At 44.4% G+C, this 13,140-nt stretch overlaps 1 protein-coding gene across 1 annotated transcript in view; it reads right to left on the bottom strand.

The window, feature by feature from the left end:
• The window catches only part of CARF (calcium responsive transcription factor), a 1,085,705-nt gene that overhangs the window by 558,811 nt on the left and 513,754 nt on the right, over positions 1-13,140 (bottom strand). Inside the window, exons 6-7 of the mRNA XM_069615518.1 lie at positions 5,939-6,023; positions 3,618-3,807 (exon numbers count right to left, since the gene is read on the bottom strand). Coding sequence (XP_069471619.1) covers positions 3,618-3,807; positions 5,939-6,023 — 275 coding nt within the window. The remainder of the gene's footprint in view (positions 1-3,617; positions 3,808-5,938; positions 6,024-13,140) is intronic.

The raw sequence follows: 13,140 nt of genomic DNA, 5'->3' as shown, positions 1-13,140 counted from the left end.
AGGAAAGCTAAAGAAGGGAAGGAGAAGGAAGGATTATAGAGGCAGTATGGATGATGCTGGCAGAGAGGTGAACACGAATGTTGAGAAGGTTGGATGTAAAAATAGAGTAGAAAAGGAGTGTATTGAGGAGGCGAATGAGGAGAGAGTTGAGAAGGCGAAGAAAGCTAGCCAGAAGGAAGTTCGAGTGGAAGAGCAGAGACCTGAAAGAGACAGAGATAGACCACAAGGCTGAAGGGTGTAAGTGTAGGAGGGGTGGGGGTAAGAGCACATGGTGAGGTGACGAGGAAGAATAAGTAGGAAAGAGGTGAGAATAGGATTTGCAAGAAAGGTTCCCTGAGGCACAAGACCCTTGTGACCTGTTGAGGAGATAGAAAGGGACGGATGTTGGGGACAAGACAGGGATGTGGGCAGCTGCCCTGAATGCACCTGTAGAGATGTTTAGGTGGCTAACCTTTTGATTGAAGCACTGGGGTTCACTTCTGGCTCACCCAGCCCTAGCGCTTGACTAAAATACAGGCACATGTAGGGCCTGAGAACCAGACCAAGAGGTCTCCCTAGAGATACAGACAAGAGACAGAGTACTTGAGTCTACAGAAGGAGGAATCAGGAAATGGGAAAAGTGCAGGGACACTCAAGACCACCCAAGACTGTAAGTGACAGAGAAGAAAGACTTGTCTGAAGAGACTATGGGTCTCATTACAAGTTTGGCTGTGCAGTAGAAAATTGGCCATGTCATGCCGAATTACAGTTTAAGTGTTGAAGTGAAGGCTTTTACCTCCAGCGAGAAGCTGGAAGTAATTCCACCAATTTAAGGCCAAACATTGACTGTTTTACTCGGTGTAATTAATGCTTGGGGTATGTCTGAAAAAACCTCAAGGAGTCCTTAGGACTTCAAAAACTGAGATTAACAGTACCTTTTCACCACTCTGACCAGACCCAGGACCAAGATGATTTGGGAAGCCCAGAGTCTGACACATACACATAGATCCTAATGCAAAAATTACATCATACCGTGTAGCCAATTGAGACTATGGTAAATATTACAAAAAACAGGGTGGCTTCTCCTTTGGGTGTAAATGGCGATACTGAGTTTCAAAACCCTCAATCCGTATCCATACACATCCATACACTCACTTCTTGGCTCTGTTATGTAGCTCCAGATCCTCTGCTTTTCATCCTGGGCACCTGCGAGACCCTTTACCTGGGTCTTGGTCCCAATTGCACCAGCACTTTAGGCTAGGACAATGCTAGAAGGTAGGATTGGGTAATAGCATGTTAAGCAGCAGAGTTGTCATCAATTGGCTGGCCGCCTGAGCATCTGCACAAGTTTGGTGTAAGTGCCTTTTCCACCTCCCCCTTTTAAGGTCCTGGCTCCAGTCCTCAACACCCCACCCGGTCTACCTCTTTCATGAGTCGCAATGATCTTGTGCCTAAGTGGACCCCCATCTGCACCTCTTGTATGCCCTCTCTCTTCTGCCTCCTGGGTACCTCCATCCTTCCTCCACTCTGCCCCTGTGGCGCGTCATAAGAAGGAGCCAGACATATTTTTTACATGAACTCTCTTAGTGAAATGATAAAAAACGTCCTATCTATCCCTATTACCCTGTCTGACTAAAGAAACTCAAGACGCTTGTCATCAGAAAGTCCAAAGTAAACTGTCCACAGTCCAAACCTAACTATCTGACCCTACCACTAACACAAGTAACTAAAGTAGTCCAAGAGAATATCTCTTATATCCTGATCATTTCCCTTTATGCCTTCTTTCTTCCTTGCAGACTTCCCTCAGGGTTTGTAGCAGGTTTCCTTGTATGGTTAATATACAAATGTCTCTAGGTAGAAATATGGTCCTTGTACTCTTCTCTAGTTTCCGTGTATAGTCTTCTGTAGAACTGTCTCTGGTTAGTAATACATTTCTTATGTGGCTCTTCTCTGAGACCCTCTTACATTTCCTTCAGGAGTTCTTGTAGCTCCTCTCGACTGTGCATGGGTGTTATATTCTCTGTACAGATTTATTTAGAATGTCTACTCAATATATTCTCTCACACTCCTGACCTTATGTCTCTCACTTTCTTGAGACTCAATCTTTCAAAGGTTTTGGTTTCCTTTTAGTTATATTCATAGTTCGCTTCCTGCATTCTTCCTATTGGGTTACGTCTCCCTCTATTATGTTCACTTGACAGTCTTAATTCACAACACATGGGATACTGTACCAGGGAGTGTTTTCCCCAGCATCTAACTGAGGTCTGGTGGTCTTCTCCCTCTTTCCCAGGGTTCTCTTTTCAACTTTCCCTTTATTTCAGAACCCGCCCTTTTCATTACTTTCTTTATGGCTTCTTCATATCTACAGTTATGCTGGTTTCTCTGCTGGTGTCCCAGCTTTCTCATGTTCCACTTCTTACATCTGGTTGCCCCGGCGACCTCCCGCTCTTTTCGTGCACCCCGGTACCTGTACTGCTCCAGGGTGACCTTGCAGTGCTCGGCACTCGCTCAAGTAGTCGGTTTGCCTTTATGACTTCTCCGTCTTTGGCTTCGCTTGCGTCTTGTTCTTGGCATCTCAACAAAAGTTTGCGTTCCACAGACGATGGTGGCTGGGAGCTGTCGGCGCTCCTTGCGGTAATGGTCTCCATGCTGTTCACCGGGTGCCAGGCTCACCACGGTAGGACTGCGGTCGCGCCAACGCCTCCGACAGGCTTTGTCCCCCTGTCCCTAAAACGGTTTCCCTGCAGCTTCCTCCGGTTCCTCCTCTCCAAGGCATGCTTATGCCAGGGGGCTTCCCCTATGCACCATACTTTTTCTCCTCTTGGATGCCTCTTGTCTCAGTTAAATACAAGTCCTTTCTTAAAGAGATACCCACTTTACCATTGTTTTATCCACCATTGTCTGAAGCAACAGACAGAGGATGCAGTATTCTTCAAGAAAGGCCGTCCCATATATGCAGATATGGTGGTAGGCCTAGGGAGTTCACTGTGGCAATGGGAGTCCTTTTCCCTAAGGGGTAGTCACTCCCAGTGAGGTCCCACTTGCCCAGACCCTTAGGGAGTGTCTTACGGAGCATGCTCACCTCCCTATCTTCAAACGGGGTGGCACCCTCTTGGGGAGGAGGCATGAATACTCCCGATTCAGACAACCTATGGGCAGATGACCCAGTTGTAGGACTAGGGTGCAGGAATAAACACCTAACTGAAAGAAAAAGATTTCAAAATAATATATATAGCAACACATCTTATTACTCCCTGTGCCAACATTAATTGCATAATCTGAATTTCACAATTTAGCAATGTATAATTTTATGTACACATTGAAGATGTAAAAAACCATCATGACCACTGCGTGATAGGATTAGCTCAGAATAATATTATGAAAGTAATGTCCCATTGTGATACTAAAAAGTGAAAAGTGAATCCTGACATTACACATTTTAAGTGCACCTCAATTTACTTAATTGAAGTACGAAAGAAGAACTTTGCTATAGTACACTGAAACTTTGCATAACATTACTACAATATATATTTGTAAGAATGTAACACTATTCATCTTGCATTAACTTACGCATGCTGCTATATCACGAAATGCAAGGCACCTGATTATCACCTCAAATGTAAATGAACCTACATTACCTGCATTGACGAAGGGGATTCCATCGTATGGGACATACTGAGACTTCCACATCATCCTTGTGGCTGGTTTGGCTGAGCTTGGAGACTGCCGCGTTCCCCATACACTATGCGTTTGCTGTTTGTGTAACTTCAGAACACTTTCAAGCTCATCCTCGTTTGCACAGTACCCACGGTAAGAGTCCCCAATTTTCTGCGTGATTAGAAGTTAGGAGTAAAAGGGAAAATATGGCAACAATGTGTATTGTCATGACCAATGAACAAAATAATTCAAACAGCATAGCCAGCATTTACTGCATGAATATCAACATTTCCCCCATTGGGAAGAAAAAAGTATGTTGCTGTTGAGTGGATCATTTTATACCATTTAACTTCACAAACATTTTTCAACGAGGATAGAGAAAGAAACTCATGAGAAACATTTTACTTCAAACAAATTCCCCCATAATGTGAATCCCATCCAAATCCACTCTGCTGATCAGCACAGTACCTGGCCACCTTACATTCAGCTGCAAACCCAATGCCCAGCTTGTCAGATCACATTTAGATAACCTGCAATGCACAACCCCACTTCTCCAACACCTACAGTACTGTTCTCACATCCCAGAGTCCAGCCTGTTTCTGCACTGCCTTGTGCCTACCCATACTGTGATACACCCTGTTCTGGTTAAAATGCTCTATTACATTGATCAAGTGATAACAAACGCCAGGATAGAAGAGACTTCAATGACAATTTACATGCAGAGCTCTTACTACAAAAATCATTTTGATCTGATAAAAAAGTGCCTTTCCTCCCAGAATTTATTAACAAAATCTTTGTGCACAGGTGAATCAAATAGCTCAAAACTGCCTAATTCACATCTACTAATGGATTAAGGACAATGGTGTATGTCTGATTGGAGCTAAACAGCAATCCTTATTCTGCAACAGATTAGAGATGCTTTTCTTTGAAACACTTAGGTGCATTGGGTACAGCACCTGCCCTAGCGTGGATAGCAAAGAACCCAGGACTAATTTCTGACACAGATCTGTTGTTCCTCCCCCAGATCAACTTAGTGGTCAACACAGGCACTAAGAGCCTCCCACGGTTACAAAAGAACCATTGTATGGAACCATTGAGAGTCTTGACATTGCACAGCTGGACAATTATAGAATATAACTACATTGGACTTCCATAGAGAGTGCAAAGCCATGCAGCAAATTGTGCCACAACTCAAGAAGTGTAATCACATCAGACCAGCACTTGCTGTGGTGGATTCCAGGATCACATTTAAATTACTACTTGCAAGGCTCAACGCCTATTATAGCAAGGTATCTGCAAAATCATGTGCCCAATTAAACACTAGCTAGAAACCTCTGCTCTGTAAGCACACATTCTGTCCTCTAAATGCCTTTCATGCATCTAAAACATGGATGCAGAAACTTTACAGTAGAGGACCCTAAACTTTGAAATACCTTAAATCTTAACCATAGGACTAACCAAAGTACCCGAAGTTAAAACACAAACTAATGACAATGATTTAGGAATGTTGGCTACAGTTTACTCCCAAAAACGGTCAGGGAAACAATTTTGATTTGATACACCTTCACAGGGCATATGCCCTACTGTTACATACTACGTATCTTGCATCATACAAAAACAGATATAGAGCATGTTCCCCTTTTTAACATGAGAGATTCAAGAGAAAAAAATAAATGAGTCCCATAGCAACTATCCCTGGTGAGAAGCACACCCTATCCCTGCAGGATGTGCTGTCCCTAGGTCTGAGCTGGTGTGCCGCCTATCTAATAGGAAAGGCAGTGGAGAGAATCTATCCCCGTCTCTACAATGTGTCTAAAAGAGTTTAAGCCGTAGTCAAAACAAAGGTCTCTGCCCAAATAAGGTTAAAAAGGGAGGAGGGACTGGGGACGGGAGGTGAGGTAACAAAAAGTGCAATAGCCCTTCAACTGCACAACGTTTTCATAAAATACAGGCTTTGCCCCACACCTCACCTCTGATGTGGGTGGGCAATAATCTGAAAAAAAGCAAGCAATAGCAAATAAGCCTATCCTGTATCGAAAACCGAAACTTCAGCCAAAATCGCTCCCTCGACTAACCATTTCCTCACCACACTACTCTATAAGGGGACACTGATTTACCCTTAACCAACCTAGTAAGACTCTGTATAATCCATATTTGCTGGCCTTGTCTTGGTTGAGGACAGGTAAATGTTGGGACATGAATTCCTCAAATGGATTTGTAAAGTAGTATAACCTTCATAGGACAATGGAGGATTCCTTGGTGAGATTAAGAAGTAAGAACAAAGCATTTTACACCCCCTCACCTCACAGCTCCTCAAGCGACGAGCCCATGCAGGGGCACTTGGAGGCAGTGGCTCGAGGGGTACTGGGAAGAGGTCATCTTCTAACCTGAAAAATAAAATATTTTCATGTACACGAGGATCAAGAAGCAAATTGATTGCAAAGATAGGGCAAAAGTAAATTTTGGATCAGTAAGTACAGACGTTATGAAATAGGCAACTATGTTTATACATTTTTACGCAGGGTTTGGGGAAAAACAACACTTTATCAAGGGCAAGTGTGTGGATAAACGATTCACGTTATTCTTTTTACAAGTGATCTTGCTCACTCACATTACAGAAGCACAAGGCCACTACTCGTTCCTAAGATTTCTGATTTGCAATAGAAAGATGAATCCCTTGGACTACAACCCCATTTTTATGCAAAAGAGCTATGCCTCCAAGGATAACAATATTCAATTTTGACAGGAAATAGCATCACATGTAGGTTGCTAGTGGAATGTACTGTGTTTGTGAAGTTCTGTGTGAGATCAGGAATGAAAAAGGCCAGATTCTGCACATAAGAGCCTACGCAGTACTTCTAGGACAAGGCTGAATTTTATTCCTGATTCATCAAGTGGTCAGGGAACTTACATTCTCCTACAAAGCAACTGAAAGTGATAAAACAAAGCATGGAGGTCAGTTTTAAAAAAGGAACGGCTACTACCGCTAGTTTTCCAGGGAAGGGCTCCTCCTCGGATTCCTATGCTTTAGACACATTATCAGCCATCACACATTAATCTGTATTTTTCCTTTTAAATTATGCATTTAAAAACAAAGAATGCAAATAAATTATTAAGAGGTTGATGCTTTCAAGATGTACAGCAGGTGGGCTGGGGTTACAGAATTGGCATCATAGAAACATCTGTTTAATTTGGACATCTCAAATGTGCAACTGTCACCTCCCATGTTAGGGAGGAAGTACTGGAGGCTTGTACATCAGGGAAGGATACTCTTTCTAGATAAATATCAAGTTACCCTTGGTTATGACAAGGTGCCTGGTTGGTGTTTTTTTGCAGAGATTTGTGTGTGTTTTTAGTGCGATTTCCAATCCAATTTTGTGTGCTAGATTGATGTCCTTCTCCTATCTTCATAGAAATTGGCTCGGGCAGTCAGGGGTCCCTGCACTCAGTTTTTAGTGTCCTTTCTTAATACTTCCCCCCTGCCTTCTTGTTAGTAATCCATAGTCATCTGTACATCAAGCACTTGGTAAGGAGTTTATAGCTGGTTTGGTGTCCTTTTGGAGAGATTTATGTGTCTGTCTTAGTGTGATTTGCAATCTGTTTTTCTGCTAGAATGCTTCTAGAGGAAACTGCCTTTGTGGTCTAGTCCTTTGTTTGTTTCTGTCCTTCCTCTCTCTGCTCCCATTCTCCATTTCTTTAGCACAGCTCCCAGGGCAGCATGGCAAGGGCAGTGCCTAAGGGTCCAGGCAAAGGGCAACTCCATATGGCACCTTTATCGCCCGTTTGCCTGTTTCGCCTGGGTGCCCTACAAAGCAGTCTACAGCAACAACCAGGTAAGGTGGTAAGATTTGGAAGCACAGCCAGTGCTGTGCCTCCGAAGCCCTGCCACTACTATTTCACTACACTTGATTTTGCCACTTTGTTGATTCCTGCTGCGCTCCACAGTTGGCCATTGTTAGGGAGAATTCTCAAAAATGTGCCAATTCCCTCTACCTTACAGACCCCCAGGAACTTTGCTGGATTTTGAGGACTTGATTTTTATTAACCTGGAGAGAGTGATGCCCTTTTCCCCACTCTCTCATGTATTTTAATGTGATTTCTGAGCTTTGTGCATCTTTTGGTTATGGAGCCTGAAACTCCATAGGCATCATCTTTTACATTGTGTCACACGGCACCTTCAGTGCAGTGGCACAGGGAAGTCTTCCAGATTTCCCCAATGTTTAAATACCTCCACTGGGATAAACTACTGTTTCCCAGAGCAGTAAAGTGAAATTGACTTTACTTACAATTGTAACTTTCTAGATCCAGCACATACTACCTTAGAATAGGGTGCTGAGGGGTTACCTACTATCCCCTTTGTTTAGCTTCTCATGTAACAATTTCATGTTACCCTTTCCTCACTGAATGGCTGGTGGCAGTGGTTTCGTTTTAACTACCATGGTGTGCATTTACTGCTAGCTGCGCTCGCAGCTGGAGTAATGCTCCAAAGGGTGCTATTTTTGTCAAAACGGCCCAGGTCTGCTTTTTTCGCAATTTCTTTGTGGAAAGGTCCTTCTTGAGATTTACTCTGCACGCCTGTCATGCACACAGGCGCCTTTGGCATAGTTTGTGCCTTCACGTGTTCTCCCCCTTTCGCATTGTGTAGGTCTGGCCTTTTCCAAAATGGCCACTGCCGGGAGGTTCGGCCGGGAGGTTCTTAGCTGTTTCACTCCCGGCTGTCGGCGCGTTGCAACCGCTTGCGTCTTCTGATTATCTGCGGTAAAGATTCTCTGATTCTTGTCTCGGGAGGATAGCTCAGGGGCAACCTGCTCGCCTTGGAAGCAAGACGACAGAGCAACGCAGGTTCAAAACCCTGGGTCCGTGCTTAGAATCATCTTGGTATTAAGCGGGTTATAAATAACCTATCATATCATATAATACACTAGGGTATCCTTTTATCGTTCCTTTGACGGAATTACTCTTCACTCCGTCTATCTCGCTTGCTCATCTGTGCTTCTGGTTTCGTGCTTTGTACTGCTCCCGTACTGTCATTTTCCGCCAGCGTTCTATATTTCAAGCGCTCACGCTTTCTGTTTCCTTCTTTTCTGCCTCCTTTTCTTAACGCCCTCTCATCTTATCTCGGGGGGCTTCATTCCCTTTCTCCATGCCTTCGGCTTACCTGCTGATCTGCTGCTGCTTACCTGCCGGTTCGCAACTGCTTGGAGCTGACCACCGTTTCATCGGTGCGGAACCTTGTTTACCGGCTTCCTCTGCACGTCTCCACGCTGCTTCAGCCCAACGCTATCATTGAGGATCCTAGTGTCGGGGCCAGATACCAGATGTCATCACCCAACCAGAAGTTGGAACCTATTATTCATCGGATTGGAGACTCGTCCAGCTAGAAGCACTAAATCAGCATTTTCTTTTGGTGCCAAAGAAGCTTTTTTGCCCCGTTCTTGTCCTTCAGGAAAAGGGGCCACTGGACTGCTATCTTGCTAAATCAGTCACTGCGGCTTCCTCTCGCGGTAGGACTCTTCCTCCAAAGAAAGAAAAGGACTACAATTCCTGAAGGACATTAACCTCAGACAGTCCGGACACCAGTGACACAGGTGAGGAGGACGAGAAGAGTCTTAGCTTTGGGGAGGAGGATCTAGGGCATTACAGTTTGCAACGCCCACAATTAACTTAGGCTATGGCGACAGCGGAACAAGTCCAGGAGCTTTTGGGCGCAGTTCAAGGCTTAGCTCAGGAACTAAAAGCCCTTAAGACTGAAAACACTGTTACGCCAGCTAATAACCGCACGGGAACACCAGCACACAGAACTGCCTCCTATGGCCCTGGATCTGGGAAGTTTGATGGGACCCCTAAGGAGGTCAAGGAATTATTTTTGGATGCTTGTCAAGTTCACTTTACCTTCAGGCCTGCTACTCATACCACTGACCACTCACAAGTGTGATTCATGATGTCCAATATGACTGGGAACGCTCTGGCATGGGCTACCGCGTTAGTAACCAGTGCCAACAAAATCTTGCATGATTTCGGGGGCTTTACTGCACTTCTCAAGCAGATCTTTGAACGCCCCAAAATTTCTTTCACTGCCTGTGAAGACTTCCTGGACGTACGTCAGGGTTATATGTATATGTTATCCTATATTACCATCTTTAACAGACTTGCCTCTGAGGTGGGTTCGCCAGAACAGGCCCAGTATGCTATATTTCGCTGTGGTGTTAGAGATGAGGTTAAAGATGAATTGGCCTGATCCCCCAGGCCTCCCACTTTCCTGGACATTCTCGGACCACCAGCAAGTCCTTCCTCCCAGCCTTCTGTGTCTCGGGAGGAACCCATGCAAATCGGCGCTGCTCGCTCGCCACTCACTCAGGAGGAACAGAGAAGATGGAGAGAGAAGGGTTTGTGCACATATTGTGCGTCCGACAAACATCTACTTAGCGACTGCCCTGAGGTACCTCCTCGCCGGCTGGGAAACGGTTTCCCTCAGACCTAGAAGGGACGGTTTTCCGAGGGTACAGTTCTGGCTCAAGTCCCTATGTCTCTATTTCCGTATCGTCCACAGACATCCAGAAAGATTCACGTCTCATGGTGGTTACCGTTCAGGTATGGATCAATCACAGAGCTATCGAAGCCTTGCCACTCTTAGATTGTGGTGAAGCTGGTAATTTTGTTGACACCATCTGGGCAGAGGAGAAGGGTCTCAGGAGACTGGAGCGCAAGGAAAGACAGAAGGTGGAGGGAGTCGATGGTCGTCCTCTTATGTCTGGGCCCATAACTCAGACCACTGAAGACCTACGGCTTACCATCATGCAACACACAGAATTCATCCAGTTCGATATCATAAGGGCAGCCCACTTTCCCATCATTCTGGGCATCTCATGGCTCAGAAAACAATCCCCACATAGACCTGGAGAAGAATCAGCTATGATTGGACTCTCATTTCTGCAAGAAACATGGCCTTCCCGCCACTGCTTATGCCGAAGCTCAAACTTCTGCTAATTCCACAGAACGTGCTGTAGGTATGCTAGCAATACCAAAGGATCTGACGATTTTTCAGAAAGTCTTTGCGGAACAGATTCCAGTGGAATTGCCTCCACATCGTCCAGAAGACTGCACCATTGAACTGGTGCCCAATGCTTTGGTGCCGTTTGGTAGAATGTTCTCACTGTCCCACGCAGAAAAGACTGCACTGCGTGACTACTTGGATGCCAATCTCCAGAATGGTCTCATTCAACCATCAAAACCCCCCGCAGGGGCTTCGCTATTTTCTATTCCCAAACGGGATACGAAAGAATCAAGATCATGCATAGACTACAGAAGCTTCAATAAAGTAACTATACGAGACCATGCCCCTAATATCTGACATTATCAAAGCTGTCGAAAGAGCTAAAATGTTCACCAAGTTGGATATAAGGAGTGCTTACCATCTCCTCAGGATTCGCTCTGGAGATGACTGGAAAACTACTTTTTGCACACCGTTTGGTCTGTACGAGTACAAAGTGATGCCATTTGGGTTAGTGAATGCTCCAGCGGTGTTCCAACGCTTTATGGACAGAATATTCTCTGATCTCATGTTCATTAGTGTAATAGTGTACCTTGATGACATACTGGTTTTTTCTTCCTCACCACAAGAACATACCGCCCATTTGGAAGAAATCCTGAACCGACTACAAGTGAATCGTCTTCTCGCCAAACTAGAGAAAATACACTTTCAAGGCATCGTCCATCCAGTATTTGGGATACATTCTATCCGAACATGGGATTACAATGGACCCTAAAAATGTGTCTGCCATCCTAGAGTGGCCGGCTCCTTCTTCTGTAAAGGAGGTGCAGCGGTTCTTAGGGTTAGCAAATTTCTACCGCCGTTTCATACCACAGTTTTCGGAAGTAGTGCTGCCCATAACCTCTCTCCTCAAGAAGACCTTGGGTCGGTTCCAATGGTCCCCTTCAGATGAGGCCAGTTTTTCCCCACTTGAAACACCTCTTTTGCTCAGCCCCCATTTTGCAGCACGACAAGAAAACCGCAGGACATAGAGGACAAGCGGACACACTGGACCTAGTCAGAAGATCCTTCTATTGGCCCAACCTTTATAAGGATGCCAAGGATTACGTCAGCACATGTCCTGTCTGTGCAAAGAGTAAGAACGCTGCAGGGAAGCCCATCGGACTGCTGGAACAAGGACCACTTTCCTCTCGTCTTTGGAGTCATATCACAACAGACTTTATCGTAGATCTTCCCATGCCTCATTCCTGTACCTGTATCATGTTGTGGTTGATTCTCTTACAAAAATGGCTCACTTCTCACCCCTTCCAGGAATTCCCACAGCAGCTGTCATGGATGAGGTTTTTGTGCGGGACATCTTCAGAATCCATGGACTTCCAGAAAAAGTTCCGTCTGACAGAGGAAGTCAGTACACTTCTAATTTTTGGAAGGCCCTATGTCAGCTTTTAGGTATTGACAGAGCCCTGTTATCAGGGTTACATCCTCAAACTAACGGTCAGACAGAAAGGCTCAATGCCATATTAGAATAGTACCTCCGTTGTTACATCAACCAACAGCAGAATTACTGAGTTATGTTACTATCAACAAGAGAGTTTGCATATAATAATGCCAAACACCCGGCCACAGGGCAATCTCCGTTCTACTACAACTATGGTTTCCATCCTCGCAGCATATTTCCCTCACACACAGGACCGATTAATGTACCTGCTATTGAAGCGACTTTGACCAAGGTTATGGAAGCCCATCAATCTGCCAAACTCAGCCTGGAAGCCAGTCAAAAGTCTTACAAAAGACAGGCAGATCAACATTGCCAGGACTGTCCTCATCTCTTTAGTTGCTTTGAAGCACTTTGTGGGCTACCCTGTTAATGTATATTCAAATAAAATCACAAAGGAAAAATAAATTTGGGCGGTGGTCTCATTAAAAGTTACAGTCATCATCCTGGCAACAAGCATTGATGTTGATGGATGACATCAACTTCTGTGTCAGAGCTCTTTTGGGTAGGAAGGTTAAGGTTGTCCGATAAATTATCTGATTTTTATAGTACTCAACAGTGTTCAAGGTGACCTTAAGTTCACCTAATCATTACTACCTCCCCACCTGAAATAATCATTTTAATTCTATATGATAAATGGGTTTTAAAATTCCATTGTAATAACACCTGATCAATTATTTCATGTTGGTTACCTGCAGCCGTTTGCTGGTGCATCGACTCAGTACATTTCTTCTCAGTTCATTCTTATTTATTATTTTCATTAAGAACGTTTCATAAATACTTTATTTTTTATTTTCTTTTAACAACTTCACCTTCCAAATATATGCTTTTAACTCCTGTCACTATTGATTTTGTTCTTCGAAAAGGCTCTTCCCTTTTTCTTCTGCATATTACAGAAGTACAATAGTCAAAGTAATTTCATGACGATGATCCAGGATTAGGATTCAACAGTTGAAAGGTGAGTGAAGAGAAAAGTATTTCAGTTCTTTCGAAAGGATAGGTCTTCGGTTGCACGCAA

Source organism: Ambystoma mexicanum, chromosome 9, assembly GCF_040938575.1.
Source record: "Ambystoma mexicanum isolate Mex_15411 chromosome 9, UKY_AmexF1_1, whole genome shotgun sequence".
NCBI classification, from domain to species: domain Eukaryota; kingdom Metazoa; phylum Chordata; class Amphibia; order Caudata; family Ambystomatidae; genus Ambystoma; species Ambystoma mexicanum.
This window is presented reverse-complemented; position numbering and strand designations above follow the sequence as displayed.